At 40.8% G+C, this 19824-nt stretch overlaps 1 protein-coding gene across 1 annotated transcript; it reads left to right on the top strand.

Annotated features, from left to right (window-relative positions):
- The first annotated feature begins 569 nt into the window (after window positions 1–569).
- Window positions 570–18753, top strand: jade3 (jade family PHD finger 3). Its single transcript, XM_074668188.1, has 12 exons — window positions 570–789; window positions 5336–5404; window positions 5597–5656; window positions 5745–5827; window positions 6793–6950; window positions 7408–7598; window positions 7737–7948; window positions 9566–9733; window positions 9813–9929; window positions 12262–12720; window positions 13078–13195; window positions 14899–18753. Exons 3-12 carry the CDS (start codon window positions 5608–5610, stop codon window positions 15708–15710), a joined length of 2367 nt encoding a protein of 788 aa, XP_074524289.1. The 5' UTR covers window positions 570–789; window positions 5336–5404; window positions 5597–5607; the 3' UTR covers window positions 15711–18753.
- The last annotated feature ends 1071 nt before the right edge of the window (window positions 18754–19824 follow it).

Below are 19824 nucleotides of genomic sequence, written 5' to 3' on the forward strand. Positions count from 1 at the left end.
ACCAGATACTTTATTTTTATGATTAAGAGCTCACAACAGTACAGACATGAGCAATGAAATATTGGGGATTGGTTGCTGATTATATAGTCGATAAGTCATTGGTTAGGTCTGTGAAACTTTAGAAGACCATTAAATTTGGGTTCAGGACTACCTAAAAGTCAAAGCACGTATAGTTTCTCTTTTCATTCATACAGTATCAGTCAACAGGCCAGGACATATCCAAAGAAGGCAATCATGATTTAGGAAATAAATGAATGATAATAAAAAATGCAGTATTAAGAGAGGATCTTAAGGATATTTTGAAGACATCTGTTAAAGTTGTGAAGATTAATTTATAGGATAAAACATAAACTCAGATTCAAGATAATGGAAAATATTCCAACTGTGGAGCTGAAATTAAATAATAATAATATAAAAAACTACAACAGAATAGTCAACAATGGAACATGTTCGGCGATTCATTAACATCAGTCGATCAAATGTTCAACCCCATCACTTTAATCGATTAGTTTCTTCGGTTTGTTACGCTGGTGAACAAATCGAGCGCACCCAGAAAGGATGTAGGGAAAGTGGCGGGGTTTAGGACCCTGCGGGCCGCGCTGTACAATAGAGCTGTTGTGCCGTGGTGGTGGAGAGATTGCTGCCCTGGAGATTCCCACTGTGGGGGGATACAAAGCACTAAATTTACCCCAAAGACAGAACCGTTTCGGGTTTTAAAGTGGGTATCGTATGTGTTTCCTGGACGGGTACGTGGCGGGAATAACGCAGACAGCAGCGCGTGGACTACAGGTAAGATGGGAGGAATGTGAACAATATGCTCGTGTGTTCAGTGGGGCTCAATGTGCCAGGATTTATCCAGGCCACAGGGCCAGGGCCGTGTTTCCAGGGTTATGTCCGCTTTTTATTGCATCAGTGTTATCGACCGGGCCTCGGGTTCTTATCTGTACACGAAAACCTGCTCGTGCGGCGTGAATTTGATCTTAACGGCTGAAGGAAGTGACATCTTTGTATGATGGTGGCGCCCATGTTTGATTTCTCCACAGTCTGCAGTGTAGCCCGCTACAGCAGGCCTCTCGTGTGTGTGTGTGTGTGTGTGTGTGTGTGTGTGTGTGTGTGTGTGTGTGTGTGTGTGTGTTTGGCGCCAACATGGCTTTCTGGGCAGGGCAGAGAAATTGAGTTTTACAGTTTTATTTTAAAGCTCAGTGCAAGTCAGAGTTAGCACATTGATAGCAACATTAAAAACAAGAATAATAGATGTAAACAAAGAGGACTAATGCTGGTTTGGTCATTATTTCATGATATGCTCTGTTTCTTATAACTGTGATGTCATATCCGTGCAGATATGCCACCTCTGTACAGCTATGTATGTATACTCAATACTTTGTGGGTATATTAGGGTCCTCAATGGCTCTTATTCACTACAGGTAATCAAAGACCTGTAGCCAAATTGATTCTAAAAGTGTTTTCAACGGTTTTTGCTTATGCTATTTATGTTGTCATTAACTTAACAATGTGGACCAGGGACCTGAATCAGTCGTCATCATCAAAATTTAAAAGTGGACAATTATATGTGACAAATTTTAAAGTGACAGACACAGTTTGAGTCATTCAGGCTGTCATCACATTATCATGAAGCATGCACAGACGAAGATGGCTTACCAAACCGCATGATACCTATTAAATATTACTGAATAATGTAGTAGGTCTGCAACTAACAATTATTTTGATAATCGATTAATCAACTTTTTTGACCAATCAATGAGTCAGACTTAAAACATTCACTTTATTTCTTCATTTCACTTTATTCATAAGCTTGTATTTTTCACAAATACAGTGACAACGGTGTACAACAAAAGTGCACCAACAGATTTTTTTTTTTTTTGACTGCCTTTTTCGTTCAAGATGCAGTGCAACCCATGGCTGCCTGCTGTTTCCAGTCATATAGTCACATCTGGTTTGTTTTTTGTTTTTTTCCTGGAATGAGGGAGAAAATGAAAAAAAAAACAGCGTTAGTGTGCACAATAGCAGAGTAAACCTTTTTGTTTGTAACTGCATAGCAGTCAGTAACATTAAGACCATTTACAGACAGGATATGCTCACAACATATAACAGATGATCTTCATGGGTAGTGGTGGAAAGGATTCCGAAAAAGGAAAACTGTCTCAGTATAACTTCATAAATAAAACATTACTCCATTATACTCAAAATCACCAGTCATTAAATAATACTTAACTACTTTGATTTATTGAAATTACTTATTATCCTCTATGTCTAAATGGATTGTTTTTCCTCACTACTCACGTAGATCCAGTGCCATCACTCAGACCCTCTCATAGAGAATTGAAAATTAAAACTTATTCTCATTGATTAGGTTACATGTGTTTGTCTCTGTTATGTTAAGTTAAAAGAAAGAAGAAGTGAAGCTAATAGGAAAAAAAGCTCCTGTACAATCTATGTACGGTTTTTGACTTCAGTGAATTTTGTAGAAGTAAACCATTACCTTTGAGATGGGTATCACAGCTAGAAGTACTGGTGTTTCTTTCCCATCACTTTTCTTCTGTGTCAGACTGTTTAACATGAATGTTGTAATACTGACTTGTTACAGTTGGTGACAGTAATGTAGATAAACCTAAGTGCCAGCAGCAATTGAAAAAAAAAACAACTACACTACCAATTCTTACCAACTTTTCACCTTTGAGGAGCTTTTTGCTTTGAAAGTTTTTTCAGCTCACTTGGCAAACACAAACACTTTTAGACGTGAACAGTTTTTAAACAATCCAACAATACCCTTTTTTTTGGTAATGACATAAAAATCATCAGAAAAGAAGTAAAATAGAAAACTGGAACTACCAAAATGAACTATCCATTGCCTATATTTTAATTCACAAAATCTTGTCTAGTTTTCTTGTACCCCAAAGGTAAAACCTCACAGTACCCTTAAACCTGACGGTACAAATATGGTGAACCTACACTTCTTGCATTTTCACCAAGCAGATTGTTTCAGTGTGAAACAGTTCACAATTGTAAGAATACTTGTTGTAGTAATAGTTTATTGTAGTTGGGAAAGTTACACATTTGTCTTGTTTTGGCACCTTTCTGTTGGGGTATCAAGCGTACAGATTCAACACTAAATCTGGAGCCAGACACTGCAATCAGCTATTTCACAGAGGAGGAGGGAAGAAGAAATCGTACCAGATTTTGTCTCCTAATGTGATATATTTGATCAGTAAACTTATGTACCTAATAATGCTGTTTTATGTAAGTTTGCTTTGTTGCTCATGGGAGACAGTAGCTGAGCAGAGAGAGTGCACAGAGATGTGTGTTAAGGGAAGTTCAGCTATGTCTCAGGCACACATTTTGTTTCATTTCCACTGACTAATCCTGTGATAGATCCCCAAATAACTGAGATGAACCGTAACACTTTTTGGTATCATTCTGTAGGGGTACCAGACTAAACCGAGAGAAGGTGGAGCTAGAACACTGCAGTCCATTGATTGGTTGAAAGAATCGTCACCTACTGTGCAACAGCAGCGGCTGATGTATTTCTGTATTTCAAGTTGTTGGATGTCTTCTATCGTTGCTCTTTGTTTACTGTCATGTTTTTCTTCTTCGTTGGATTTATTAGCAGGGTACACTGTCGCACTGCTATGTAGCTGGCACAACTGTCGGCATCCAGCTGACACGCCACCAAGACGGGGCACGGTTGGCTGTGGAAACACAAACAGCATCAGGCTTTACCAATCCAACCTGTACCAAACCCGTACTGATCCAAACCGGACTGCTTGGTGGAAACGGGGCTTAATATCGCTCACCTATAAGCTATGTATGTTAGGAGAACTCTTCCCCCAACGTAAGATCACTCATTAACACCTGATAAAGAAGTATGAAACCCAGTGATGGTGGTGGTGTTTAAAATGCTGATTCAACCCAATTTTAAGTCAAGCTTGAAACAGAGGAAAAGTGTAGGCAGGCATTACACATACACCATGTATGATTGGCTGCACCTTGAATGGACATCATTCCTTCTTTCTTGTCCTTTGTCAACTTTGGAGGCAAAAGATCGCCACAGTGTTTTGATAAATTGTACTGTTAACCTGCAAGACTGACTGCTTTATACAGTATTGTTGACATCTTTAAGTGAGATGACAGAGAATCATATTTTTTCTGTTATTTGACTGGAAAGATCATTTTTACTGAAATATCTGGAACAGCTAGTAAATAAAGGAGAGTAAAAGAAGTTTTCTCTTCTTGATAGAGATTAAAGCAATAAATAAATATTTGCTGAATATGGATAGCTACAATTCAATTTTCCTAAACGCTATTCCTCACTAGGATTCTTCATTCCTGTAGACAATCTCAGCTGCCATCAGAGTTTAGCTTTACACGATAAACTGTCTTAACTTTTCACATCAGTTATACTTTGTTTACTTTTCTGCCTGAAGAAACAGACGACACAAACTGAGCTGCGTTCACAGACAGAAACACTTGAGTCATGAACAGATGTCGGACTGAGTTTGAGTGCAGCTGAACACACACACTGTAGTATTTTTGTAGGGTATATTTTATTAAATGAAGGATCTCAGTGAACTGTCGAAAGAATTTGAAGAAATTTTTTTATTATTGATGTCGGAAGGGTTCACTTTAACATCTCTCAGGGTTATTTTTTTATCCCATCTTTGTCTCCCCATCTTTCTATATTTTTTATTTTACTCATACTGTTTGCACACACTAAGAACTAAATAAACAAGATCTTGAAGATGTCTTAGTTGGAAGATGAACCTCAGTGTTTGATCGATGCGATCTCTGAGGAGTCTCTGATCAGACTTTAGATTTATATCTAAAGTAATAACTCTGCTGCACATGCATTTTTCCGTAACATGTTTCCCTTTCTCTGTATGATGGTATCAAGTAAACTTAGCGTCATGCTTCCACCCCCGCCGCTCCTGTCCTCATGGGGAATGTAAGGCATGTCCTGTGTGGTGAAGCAGTGTACTGTATGTGGAGCTGGTCTGGGTTTGAGTCCCTCACACAAAATCTTTAATGAGTGCTCCCTGTGGTTCAGTTGGCTGAAGGCACACAGTGTGAACCTGTGGATACTTTACCCAACACGTTTAAATATAGCTGTGCAAAACTGAACTAAAGTACAACAAGAAGTCCGCCTGATGAATTATTATGTGTTCTGGTTTATAGAGGGCTCGATAATTCCACTTCAGCCTATGAGTGAGAAAAAGTTCATTTTGAGAATAAAAAAAAAATCTGTTGTGCATTTCTCTTCCTAATGTCTCATTTCTCACCTTTGCTTGTCAGGTTGACCTCTATTCATTTCTCTTTTCAGGAACAAAATGAAGCAGTGAAGGATCGACCAGAGGAAACCATTAGCATGCTTTTCAACTTAAAATATATGGTGAGTAAAACATTTCTCCTCTTTGTGCACCGCTAAGTGTTGATGCTCGTCAGCTGGTTCAGTGGAAAGATTTTAGTTAAGTTAAAAGTCAACACATATATAAACCATTCTAAAAACTCCTTATTTCTCCTTATACACTGTATGAAGTTTATCATGTGCATGTTTTGATGTCTGCTTTCTCGTCTTCTTCAGGATGTTACAGGATGAAACGTCTCAGGTCCTCAAGCAGCAGTGACAGCTCTGACAATGAGAGTGAGTCATCTCATCCAAAGGTCACCTAACTACCTGAACACAATTACTTTTTTTTTTCTCATACTACTCATTTCTGTCTGTTATTCAGGTCCCTCTACCTCATTCTGCTCCTCAAACAAATATGGCGCCAAACATGGAACCCCCGCCTCCGACCAGAAGAAACCGGCTGAAGTGAGTTCAACCTGAACCTGGGCTTCAGATGAAGTTGCCTCTTTTCCACCAGTGCTTGTTCAGTGCTGGTGCTAATGCGCTGTTGGTTCTAATCATGTTCTTCCCAAGAAACGCGTTGGCTTTTCATCAGCACAGGGCCAAGTTGGAGCTAAGTCATTGAGCCGCCATAAAATGTCAGTACACCACTCCAGGGGGAGGCGACATCGGCTGTAGAAGCTTGAACAGCAACAAATTTGGTGTTAGGAGCTCCAGTGCCAAGGCAGAAATTTATTGTACATCATTTTCCCTGACTGTCGCACAGAAAGTGCTCATCAACGCGTTTGTAAACACATTGGGCCAGCTCTCTGACGTGAGCAATGAGCAGAGGAAAAATGTTAATGCACAAACATGAAACACACATGAAATCCTGTTATGTTAATAAGATAAATAACACTGGGTCTGTTAAATGAAATAATTAGGTTTAGATCTGATCGATAAAGAACAAAGCATTGCTGCTTCAGTTTCGCCTCCAGTTCAAGTCATGAATGAGGGAATGCCAACAAAGCAACAGACAACTCACTCAGCAGCTTTCCTTTTTAGGAATGATTAATAACATAAGGCAAGTTAGTCTGTTCACTAAAATAACAAGGTATAGATAGACCTGAATGATAAGAAAGCAAAGCCAATGCTACTGCAGTTTTGCCCCTGACGTAGTCGGTGCTTTGGAGCCAGTTTTTTGTCCGTGGAAACATAAAGAACCAGCACTAATTCAGGCACTGGCCTGGAACTAGCACTAGCACCAGTTTGGTTGAAAAGGGGTATGAGGGTTGGTAACATGTTTGGTCTGTGGAATGGCAAATAGATATATTTTCCACTGCCCTGTACACTCCTAAACAGCATGTTTTGATAAAGATTCAAGTCTACCTGCTGTTTTATACCTTTCAGCAGAACTGGTGTTTAACTCTGTGTTGTGGTGTCCCTCTCAGGTGTTCAGAAAAGACTTGATCAGTGCCATGAAGCTGCCTGACTCCCACCATGTGTCTCCAGAGGACTACTACCTGCTGGCTGACACCTGGAAGATGGAGTGGGAGAAGGGGGTCCAGGTGCTGGCAAGTCCCGATACAATCCCAGAGCCCTCAGTCCGGTAAGCATGTGGTATTCTGAAAGTTCTGACTATGGATGAAGACAAAACTCCTAACGCCCATTTAACAAAACTGATCAGCTCTTGCAACTCTATACTGTGTTCTGTCTGTGTACACAAACACAAACTGTTTTTTACTGCATACAGCAAAGCCTCGGACTCTAAACGTACCATCAGTGAAACCTGAACCCCGTCGGCAGATTCCAAATCTAAAAGCAGAACCTGAAAAGGGATGACTGTGATTTAAGTGCAAAAAATACAGTTTAAAACTTTGCCTGATTAAAGAAATATATAAGCATTAACCCTGACCGGTGCAGCAATACAGTGTCACACTTTTCACTCACTTTGTCTCATTCCATGATTCAAAGTCTAGTTTTTCTAACACAGTGTTCCTACGTTCAGAGGTCATGTTTAAAGCTGTGCAGCGTTGAATGATTGTTACTTTGTCTTCTGTTTGCAGAGTTATTGCAGAGAAGTCAAAGGAGTTGCTTTACAGCCACCAGAGAAAGTACATCCAGTGCTCGAGCCAGGAGGCAACAGAACCAGGTTACGTCAACATCAAGGAGCTGGCAGAGGCCATGTGCCGCTATGACCTGGACGACATGGACCTTTACTGGCTGCTCACCATCAACAGAGAGCGCCAGGTCATGGGTGAGGAACCAGGAACACATTGACTTTGTGCTTTCAATAGCAGAAAAGAAGCGTGGAAAATATTTAGACTGGATGCACACTGACTGTCTGCTGGGGTTTTTCTGACCTTTAGGGGTTTTGTTTTGGTTTCTGTCTCAGGGGAGGAGCCCATAGACGAGCTGACGATGGAGCGCACTATGGAGGCCCTGGAGAGTCAGTGCCATGACAACATGAACCATGCCATTGAGACGGTGGAGGGCCTCGGGATTGAGTATGATGAGGATGTCATCTGCGATGTGTGCCGCTCCCCTGACAGTGAAGAGGGGAACGACATGGTGTTCTGTGACAAGTGCAACATCTGTGTGCACCAGGTAAACATGACCACACCTCACAACAGATCATCTTAGATCACAAGATGGGGATGGAGCTTTAGAAGGCGGCAGCAAATGGAACATCACAAAAATACAACATATAATCTGAGATGGCCTCATGGGTACGGAGATAAAACTTGAGTTACATTAGCCTACACTAAGCAAGTCTTAAAATTATTTTAGAAATCATCAAAAACCTGAAAAATTTACTCTGTTTTATTAACTAGTGTTTACACAGGGTGTCTGCACATCCTTAAAAAGTCTTAAAATGTCTTAAATTCATGTATATAAAATTCAGGCCTTAAAATGTCTTAACTTCATTAAAAATATCATACTCTGGTAATAAATATATTACTTAAGGGTCTTAAATTTTTCGAGGCAGGCCTAGTTAATGTTACAGACATCTTCCTAGTTTTTTTTTTTCGATGTAGGCTGCATTCGGAGCTTTTATCTGCTACGTTAAGTACGCTGAGGGTGTTTGGGCTTTTATCAGCGTGCACTGCCTGTCATGTCTGGACCTTTACTTTGGGCTCTGGTGTGCAATTAATTTACGCTACCTTCGAAAGAAGTATCAGGGAATAACAATCCATAAGATGACGGTGTGTTTCGGTTATATCACGTGCAGGCAGAGGAGACAAACGTTGAGCCAGACACACTTTGTTAGGAATACACGTTCAGACAACATGTGACTCAACACATTATCCACACTGAGCACCATGTGACACTAAACAGCTTTAAACTGGACCGTTTGACAACGTAATTCTTACATGGTATATAAGCTTAGCAAGCTAGCTCCGTTTTACTTTTTTATGTTAACGACTGAGTGGGTCAGAGTCATAAAACACAGTGCTGCACAAGTTGTCCAAATGTTGAAAAAAAGCCTTCTCGTACTTAATAAAAACATACTTCTTAATCCACTAAATTAATAGATAACAGTTTTTTAGCTAGTTTATTTCTTATATTTAGATTAAAATGCTCAAAGTGCTGCAAAAGACTTCATCGACGTTGGAATAGCCAGATTTTTCCTGGGGGACATTACCCCATATCCCCTAACTTTATTGACTTTTTTTAAAACTTTAACTTATTCAGAGTTTTATTTAGAACAGCTGTCGCTTCTGCTACTCTATATAGCAATGAAGTTCACTAGCCTGTAGGTTAGATTTGTTGAAAAAGAGGCAAGCACATATCTGTCAGCCCAGATCTTCAGCTTCAAAAAAGAAAAACGTGTCAGTTTTATTCTTAAATAGAAAAAAAAAAGGTCTGTTTTCTTTTCTTGGGATTTTTTTTTTGCTTTAATCCCTGTGATAGCCAGTCTAGGACTGTGTGTAAGTGCAAATTCATTGAGGGTTGGCTGGATGATGTCTGTTTAGATTGCAATGTGGCCGGATCCCTTGACCATAGCATGTACCACAGCGATTTTGGTCTTAAATTTCAGTCAAGGTGCCATCAAAAAGTCTTAAAAAGTCTTTGACCTGCTGAAACCTGCATATACCCTGTTACATTTACTCATGCTCACAGCTTTTCAGAAGAAAATTGACCGTCTTGAACAGGATTTGACTTGTTTTGGTTTTTTGACACATTTAACTCACTTTGTTTGTTTCTCCTATGTTTTCACAGGCCTGTTATGGCATCGTTAAAGTGCCTGTAGGAAACTGGCTGTGCAGGACGTGTGTCCTTGGCATTGACCCGCAGTGCCTCCTGTGTCCTCAGAAAGGCGGTGCCATGAAGGCAACGCGAGCGGGCACCAAGTGGGCACATGTGAGCTGTGCGCTGTGGATACCAGAGGTAAACAAACACTTTGGCGCTCTGGTTTTGTCATTATGTCTGAATATTCTTATACTAACAGTCTGATAACCTCCTGCAGGTGAGCATAGCATGTCCTGAAAGAATGGAGCCCATCACCAAAGTGTCCCACATCCCGCCCAGCCGCTGGTCTCTCATCTGCAGTCTGTGTAAACTGAAGACAGGTGCATGCATCCAGGTGAGAGTGGATCTGGGTCCTCATTGACTGCACCATGAAACTGACTTTAAAGCTCAATCTGAAGCACACACATGAAACTTGTCCCTAATGAACGGGATCAGTGCTCAGAAGAAACCCCCTAAACATCTGCACAATCTGTCAGGTGCTTTTGTCAAACTTGTATGTTAGTAAGATGATCAAACAGCCTTTAGAGGCCACCTCTAAACAGATCCCGGCCCAAATGTGAGCCCTTGGTTTTCACAGCTCTAACACCACTTTACCCCACCACTCAGCCTCTGATGGCCCTCGTATCCCAACCATGGAACTAGATAGGCAGGAAAAGCCAGTGGTATCATCGTAAAGGCATCCCCTTTTTATTTATTTTTACAAGATAGGCGTGCAACATCTCAGAATTCATCAGTGAGCTCCAAAACCCCCATCCTACATACAGCCCATCATACCCAAAAGCTAACAGAGCAAGTCTACTGGAATCTTTTGCCTGAGCGTCAACATTTCAAAGACATTATTTATTTTTACATGTATGTGTGTGTGCATGTGTTTTCCATTAGACATGTGTAAAATTTTAGTAGAGACATGCATGAAAAGGACAGTGCAGTGGGAAGTGATAATCCAAACACAGTGGAGGAAAAAAGTTTTGCGTGTTCACAGTCTTCAGATCATGTTTCTGCTTTCATAAAGAAAATCCTGCCTGACAACAGAAAACCCTCTCACTACTCTGAGAACAGAGGCTCTTGTTTGCAGCAAGCACGACAAGTAACAAAACAAGCAGTGAAGAAGAAGTTTGACAGTTGGTTTTTCCTCACTCGGCTGAGGGCATGTATGCTTCTATCGTTTAGTGTTTTTCTTTTTTCTTCACTTTACTACTCAGTTTGTAGCGAGCATGTGGCTCTGTTCGTATGCATGCCCAACGCGGGGCGGAGTACAGTGAAACATTTGTGGGGAATTGTGTGTGTGTGTTGTTTACATGACGGGCGGAGAAGACAGAGCTAGAGGGTGCACCTGTGGCGTTGTGTTGTTCTGCTGTCTGGGAGCAGTTTAGTTTCAGTGTGAGCTCCAAAGACAGCGGTCAGAAAGTGGAGGATAAAACCGTGACTGAATGTTGCCAACTCAGAGATGTTGTTGCTACAATTAATGACTTGTCAGACCCCATTGGCAAGTTTTTTTGTTTTTTTTTCTAAAGACGACAATTCTTGCGACTTTTCTGGAGTTTGGGGAATCCGAGGTTAAATCGTGTTTTGATCTCCTCAATGGTCAGCCTCTGCTATCGTGAGCCCCTCCCCTATCCAAAACACAGACAGTCCTCCTCACTCGCAGCAGGTGAACACATGCAAGTGTATGTCTCATTATGGTCACTTCTGCCTGTCCCCAGCCCAGATTAAGGAGGAGGGTCGATATTTAGACATTTACAAAAACAAGAAACAACAGAAGAAATTTAATGTGTAGTTCTAAACATATTTATGATGTTGTGTTTCACCTGCTTTCTGTCTCTCCCACATTATTTCTCTCTCCTACAGAGTCCATGACAAAATACATGCAAATGGATTTTTATTAGACATGCACTGATCGATCAGTATATGCTGTCAGTTATAAGAAATAAAAATCGGTTTCGGCCAAAATTGGTATCAGCAGATCAGGCTTTTTAAAGATCGGTGATTGGCCAGAAAATTGTGATTGGTGCACCTCTAACTTTTATGCAAATCAGACAGCAGACTTCTGACTTCTGGGACAGCCAACAGGGACTTTACTTGGCATTTACTGGCATGTTGAAACTAATAATGTCTCGCCCCAGCTTTAATGATGTTTTAAATGGGAAACAGCCTCTTTCTTTCTGATTTGTCATGACTATACACAAGATAATTGATTAAAAATAATCTGTTAAAAGTAGAATATTATGGTATATGGTAAAAATAAAGGTGTTACAAACAACAACAATGTACACTGAACAAACCAAAAACCGTGACCACAAAACCGTTCCATCCCTAGCAGAGTAGGTAAAGTCTGTTAGAAAAAGAAGCACACATCGCTGCTCTGTAAAAACTCAGTTTTTTTCACTCAGGCTTTACATTTCTCAGGGGGGATCTCCTTAAATTTTGTGAAGAAAGTGAGTCACTATTCCTGAAATCATCAAAGTCCACAGCTCTTCTTTTACTTTTGTCAGATTGTCACTAATCCAGCATCCAGACTGTAATCCAGTTATTAGACAAATCCTGTTAACTAAAGCTTCTGTGGAAATTTGTCTCTGGAAAATGTTTCTCAAGTTAGCTTTTATCTTGTTGTTTTGCTGACTTTCTAATTGAATAACCCTCCCTCGTCCCTCCTCACTTTCTGACAGTGCTCTGTGAAAAACTGCACCACTCCTTTCCATGTGACCTGTGCCTTCGAGCACAGCCTGGAGATGAAGACCATCCTGGATGAAGGCGATGAGGTCAAGTTTAAATCTTACTGCCTGAAGCACAGCAAATCTAAGACTGGGGAGTCTGGCCTGAGCCCAGCTCGCTCCAAGCCCCCCGCTGAGGCGGAGAAGGTGGGCCAGCGGGCGCAGAGGCTGCAGGAGCTGGAGGAGGAGTTCTACACTCTAATCCAGCCGGAGGAGCTGGCCCGGGTCCTTGGACTCTCAGAGGGCCTGCTGGACTTCATCTATCAGTACTGGAAGCTGAAGAGGAAAGCAAACTTCAACAGAGCTCTGCTGCCCCCTAAAGCGGACGAAGAGAACCTGATGCTGCAGCCGCAGGAGGACAGCATACACACACGCATGCGCATGTTCATGCACCTGCGACAGGACCTGGAGAGGGTGGGTGTCTTTATACTCGGCACTGTCAATCCGTTTATCATTTATTATTCAGATTGCTTTAGAAAAAGGCCCAGGTGCATCTCTGGTACAAGTACAAATAAACTATTTTTTTTGTTTTGCCAAAAATCAAGAAAAATAATCAAGCCACTGTAATTAAAGTCTTAAATCAATAAAGTAATTTCTTAAACAGCCAAAGCACATGTCAAATGTTTGATATCCAAGAGCATGGAGTCATATGGTTTTGAGCTGTAATCGTCAAATGTGTTCTTTACATTTTTTAAGGGTTAAAAAATTCAGGCAGTTGTGTATTTTGTCACACTGTGTTTCAAATGTTTGTCAAATGTCCCTCATTTTCAGGTGAGGAATCTGTGCTACATGGTGAGTCGTCGGGAGAAGCTGAAGCTGCTGCAGAGTAAAGCTCAGGAGCAGATGTTCAACCTGCACGTGAAGCTGGTGAACCAGGAGATCTCTGCTGGTGAGTATCTTCTTTACTGAATGCACAAACTGAAATTTTATTACATTTATTTACTTAGCCTTCACACACATATACAACTGCTTCGTTTAACTGTGTTGTTTTAGAGGTGTGTAATTGTTGAAGGAGCACTTTGAGATCAGGCTGTAAACCTTATGAATCTAATTTTGAATGACCAGAGAGAATGAATAAAGCAGCTAAGCTCTAATAATCATCTTGTTTTAATGCTTTTTGGCTGAGGGTCACACTGAGGGTCCTAAGGGGCCATAAGCTGAGCAGTGATTAGCTTTTTTTAGGTGGTGCTCAGCTTGTTGTTAGATTAAGTCGGTGTTTTGTCCTGGGTGATTTTACATTGTCCTCAGAGGACCAAAATAAAAACAAATCTCAGACTAAACTTGAGAGGAAAAGAAAAAGCATTAAGCAGGTAAATATCACCTTCTCTCAAATACGCTCATGCAGGGTGTGGTCCTAAAAAGTGTGGAGTGATGGAGTAGTAGGCATTAGAAGTTTACATTTTTTATTGAAAGTAAACACACACAAATTTTATTGTTTTTTGTTTTGCTGGTAAAGATGGTTGGTATAGCACTTAAAGGAGCTGTGAGGAGATTCAAAGTAGTTGTGGAAAAGTCTCCCTTCTAGATATATGCCTTACCGTAACCCACACTTTAAAATGAGGTTATTTCAAAATGCTACTCGGTAGCTTTCTGATCGGGTCTAGCAGGACCTGACTGATTTACGGCAGAAGTCTCTTTAACACCACCACACCAGCTGACGAAGTTTAGAAGCAAGAAGAGAGATCTGTGTTTTTACACCGCTGAAAATTATTCCTGTGATAGATTTTGTAGTAGTGGTGGACACAGGAGCCTAACTGTCAGACAAAAAAAGGACAGAAGAGCAGCAGGAAACTAAACAGGAGAGTGATAACGCACAGGCTAAAGGCTAAAAGTTTTAATCTGTTTGTGATAATGTTGACTCCAACCCACAGTCAGCAGTTATTCTGCAGTGGTCTGTTCAAACTTGAGAGTCTATCAATAAAATGAAGAGTGAGGTTACGTTAGCTCTGCCTGGTAGATGACTGGCAGCTAACCAGGATTTACTATTGTTACACAGGTAGAAACTTACATTTGCTTGTTGTCATGTTTCAAACAACAGCGCTACATAACTGTACTTATGAATACCTTACCTCGTTGGGTTGTATCCTGTAATAAGTTGTCTTGAACAAAGAAAATTTGTTCCAAAACTAACACGCTTGGTTAAACGTCACACCTTTACACCAGTGTGCGGGAGACTCTAGGCCAGAAGGTAGTGTCTCAGTCCAATTAAAACAGATCCTCCTCACAGTATCTTTAAGAAGAAAAATAAAAAAAAGTAGTACACTAATCTTCCCAGTTGAAGTGTGCAACATTGACCAGAACAGTAGTAAATAGCTTTTCTTACAAGTTTATAAATCACTAAACTCATCCCTTTTTTGAATAGCCAAATCACCCTATCTACTAATACATTGTGAATCAGTTCAATCCATGGTTTGTTTTCTGTTCTTTTTAATTTTTTTATTTTATTTTACTCAGAACAAATGTGAACAAAGAAGTTTTCAGACACAGATGTGCTGCCAGCCCCTTTTCCAGACTGAAAAAAACATTAACAGTAATCTATCAGTAATCTTCAGATTGTTGAATTCATCTGAGTGTGTCTGTCTTTGTCTTCAGGCCTTCAGGCTTTGTCCCCAGTGGACAGCATGCTGTTTCATCCTCCTCCCAGGATCACTCTGAAGCTGAAAATGCCCAAATCCTCCAGTCTTGGAAATGGAAACTCTAGCTCTAAGTCTGGTAATGGGCCGCTCTGTCCAGACAATCGTGTGAACGTCACTGAGAAGACTGGAGCTGGGCTTGGTCAGGGGAAGCCTCAGCTGCATGGAGGAGTCCAAAAAGATGAGCGTTCAAATGGACGTCTGTCTTTGAGTAAACCTGTTAAGTCATCTGGGAAACCTATAGATCTGCATGCAGCGCTGCACGGACACTCTTCCAACAGTAACGGCAAACTGGACAAAGAGCAAGCATGTGCAGTGAGATCCAACGGCCTCATAGAGAAGTTTGTAGCTCAGAAGGACAGCTCCTGCCAGACGCCCAGCGACCAGGATGCTTCACACCAGGTTTTGGACAAGAGCAGCTTACGGAAATCTGCCATGGAGCATTTTGGTAGATCCTTCAAAGAAGCAACTATTAATTTAGTACGGACCACGGAGGACCTGAGGGCCTCAGACAAACTGTCCCGAAAGGGCTCAGCCAAGGAGAAAATATGGGCCAAACCTGTCTCTGAACAAAAAGTGAAAAGCCGTAGATCTTACCAAGACAGTGATGGGTATTGTCCTGACCTGGAGCTCAGTGACTCAGAGCCAGAGAGACACAGAGCCAAAGGGAGACACAGGCGGCCAGTTGGGACGCCTCAGCAGGAAGCTCCCAGGAAAGGAGTCAACCGAGGGAAACAGTCGCTGGGATCCAGACACTCCATGCAGAGGTGACGGTTGTTTGTTTACTTTTGCTCATTGCCGCTGTTCTCTCCAAAGTGCCAGGCGATGTCTCCATCAGGGACCAGACAAAGACTCAAAGCTGTACACATGAAGAAGATGAAAAAGTGTTCTTCTGTGGTTAAAGAGGAGCAAATGTTCGCCTGTCATCTGAGATTATCATACTTGCCTTTCATCACAGCCAGCGTTACGTTTTCTACTCATCACTGAAGGAAACACTCCTCCTCATCCCTTCACACCGGTTCACTCTGCCTTTGACTCAAACTGCTGTACGGAAGATGTGGGATGTATTGTAATGTAATATGTATGTAATAATGTTTACTTGAGTCACAACTGTTCCACATTTTGAAATGAAACCAGCCTGTCAGACGTGCTGTCGTGAAGTTCTGTACATTGTCTGCTTCAAGTTAACCTGGGCCCAGTTGTTTGAGAGTAATCTAATCAGACTAAAGACATCAAAATTCAAAATTGACCATTTTAAAGAAAATAAAGAAATTGGTAAATTAAGGTAATCTAGTCCTGGCTTACATCTGCTTTACACTGATTAGTGTTAAAAATGTTTGAGTAGGAATCAAATAACTTTAATGCAATAAATCAGGATTGTTTTGATCTGAACAAAAGGTGGCATTAACTGTATTACGGAAAAAATGTTATAAAACTTTTAAGCTTCAACAAAACAACATTTTAACACTGATTATTATGATACTTGAGACATTTCTTCACTGTTGAGACCGAACCCAGGGCTCCTTTTTTTTTTTTTTGCATTGAAGAGTTCAATAGTTTACTTTTTCAACATCTATTTGTTCAGGCTTTATTTAATGAAAAAAATGTGCTCCTGTCTCGTGTTTTATCTCATTTACACATTCACCATCTGGAAAAACTTTAAATCCAACAGGAGTAGGGGTGGGTAAAAATATTGATGAATCGATGCATCAAAATATTTCCTCGCCCAATTCAATATTGATTCAGCAAATCCTCTGAATCGATTTATCTCCTGGCAAGTGAGGGGGACTGTGCGTGTTATTTGCGGTGTATGGGCGAGGCCCACCAGGGACCAAACAACAAAAAAGTGGCAGCCAAAGCAGCATAAAGCCAGATCCTTCAGCTTTAAAGTCTGATGTTTGGGTTGTTTTGTTGCTCCAAAACGTAAGGTGACATACCACATATGTTCACATGGGGCATGAAAATTGAGAATCGAAGTATTTTGATCAATATTGAATTGAATAATATTATTGAGTCAAATCGCAACCTTAAGAATCGAAACCTAATTGAATTGTGAGGTTCTTTGCAATACCCAGCCCTAAACAGGAAACATTCACCTCTGACACAAGCACACACCACTATGAACTACCAGGGTATGTAAAGATCCTGCTGTTGCTTATCATAGTCTTCATCAGTTCAGGGTTCAGCCTTTTTTGCCTTTAGGATGTCTCTGGACCTTTCTACTCTAAACCCTTTAGAAATGAAACTCATCGTCAGGTCTTTGCACAGATAGGATTTCAACTAAAGTCTGTGCTGTTGGTGTTAAACGTTTAAAATTTAAAGAAACACTTGTCTTGAGACAGACTGTTTATGCTGTATTTTTCTGGTTGAAAAAGCCTGAAACTATGACTTTCAGACCTGAACTAAACCATTTTCAACAAAATTTCAGCGCTGAAGTCCTGGTTAGTGCTCACTGGGAGGGGCTGGGAAAAGGGAAAGGATTTTGTACTCAAAAATCAGAACCAAACATTAAAAAGAAAACTGTAGACACAAAACTAAGTCCCATTTAGAGCACCAGGTGCCGTTGACCTGATCTAAAATTTCTCCGAAACTTGTGATGAAACAAAGCAGGATTACCTGACCCCACATAATTTGAAATGTATTTCCATGTCCTGATCAATCTGATCCACATGAAACTTTTTAAACAACCAGGTCCAAGGGATAAACTGAGATAGAAACCTCAGTGTATTGATTGAGTGATGCCCATCAGGTTTCTAAACCACAGATTTACAAGAAATGAATATACACATTTGTTTATTGGCTGCTGTTTTTTCGGTCTTTCTGTCTCACTTTTTGGTGCCAGAAGGGTCCATGTTGACACCAAATGGTGAAAAGAACTGAGATAAGATAAAAAACTGGTACCAGCTTGACTAGGAAGGCACATCAGTGGCTAACAGTCTGTATAAATTGGAAACGTAAGGCTTAAAATGAATATATATTTATCTTTTACTCGAGGTATAACCAGCTTTATGGTCTAAGTCTCAGTGAAATCATAAATAAAAAAATCGATTTAAAACTAGAAACTCAGATTTTGCAGAAAAGACTTCACAGGTTGTAGGGGCTTGTAAAATTGTTTTTCCGTTGCTGGAGCTGCCTCCTGCTGGCCACAAGAAAGAGTGCTGTTTTATGTCACTGCTGCATCATAGTCACTTTACTAACCAAGAGCTTAAGACTTCAACTGTAAGAAACACAGCCAACCCTTCATGAACACGAGGTGAAAGGGAAAAAATCTCCTCTTGAAACTCAGTCTGTTGTGTTACCTGTTTAATAATTTAATGACCCCTACACAAGGGCATGAAACGTTTTTTCATATAGATGCTAATTCAGTACTTTTTGTGACGTTTAAACCATAAATAGCTCTTTTTTTGTACTATTGTGTGAAAATGAACAAATTTCTCAAATGGATCAGTGTTAAATGTTGCAGATCAAAACTGAAAATGAATAAACTGGTCATTTCAGGATGAATAAATAAGATCAGTTCTGACAACGATATGATGATCCTTCAGATACAATGTTTTGACATGGTGCTGAGAGTCACCCTGAAACTTGTAGTCCACCACATCCCCTCTGTGCAGCACAACCTGCGTCTGTCAATGCCTTTTCTTCACTGCTATTTCCTGAAAGTGTTGAACAGCACGGCTGTAACTGAAAAGGACTGTAAAGTACTAATACAGGTGCAAAGATCAACACTAACTCATTCTGCAAAAAATGTCTGTCTTCAGTCAGCATTACATTCCACCAACACTTGTTTTATATGTTTATACAAAGCAAAAACCTTTTGAAATAAAGTTTGTAAAACATTCCTGGAAAATTTATTGTCTTGTTTTTTTTTTATATAAAAAAAGAAACGCTGAATGGTGAAACAATTCGCACAGCAGCCTCACAGCACAAAGGTCCTCAGACTTGATTCCCAGTTGGAACAGCGGGCCTCTCTGTGTGGAGTTTGCATGTTCTCCCTGTGCCTGCATGGGTACTCTCGGGGTAATCCAGATTCCTCACACAGTCATAAACCTAAAGGCAGAACCTGACGTTTAGGGCCACAATTCAGAAAACCCGAAACAGAGGTTTTAGCCCTCAGACTTGATTCAGGATGCCTTTTTGTCACCTGGGATGGCATGGGCTTCAACGGGGGACACATATTTGAGTGAATTTCAGCACAAACTGGAAAGTCGAAATTGGGCTCCAAATTTCAGGTCAGGACCACCTGGAATGGCATGGGCTTCGACGGGCATGGGTGTGGTAGTGGGGGGGAATGTGGACCTGACTACCCAGGTCCCTAATAGGGAGAGGGGCCCATGAAAATTCTGATTTTTTTTATTTTTTATTTTTTCAAATAAATTGGGCCCTCCAATTAATTGGCTTTATTTCATATATTGATAACATCAGCTGAGAGAATGAACTTTATGTGACAGTCCTCCCAACATATTGGACATTCCGGAGGCCCCCTCTCGGGGGCGCAAAATGGTTTAGTCCGCTCGACAGCAACCAGCGACAAGCGTAACGTCAGTGAACCCACATTGAATTGGCATCATGCTGCCCAAAAAGCACAAATCGGGCTTTGCAAGAAGAAAGAGAAAGAAAAACAAAGAAGGCAGAATGAGGCAGCTGTTCACTGCTTTCTTTCCCAAAGGTGAACCGAGTTTTCTTGCTATGCAAAATCCAATCAAAGTTAACCTAGTCCTGGAGTGGACAGCTGCAGTGGCGCAGCCGCAGAAAAATGGAGATTCTTAAGGGCTATTTTTCAGGGCCAAAAAGAGCTTTTTTAAGCCCTAACCACGAGGGGCATAACTCCACAAAACAAAGCCCTAGGGCTCTGAAACTTCTAAGGTGCTTCCATGAGGTCTCT

Source organism: Halichoeres trimaculatus, unplaced genomic scaffold, assembly GCF_033239565.1.
Source record: "Halichoeres trimaculatus isolate MK-OKI-2021-1 unplaced genomic scaffold, fHalTri1.1 fHalTri1_scaffold_4, whole genome shotgun sequence".
Lineage (NCBI taxonomy): Eukaryota > Metazoa > Chordata > Actinopteri > Labriformes > Labridae > Halichoeres > Halichoeres trimaculatus.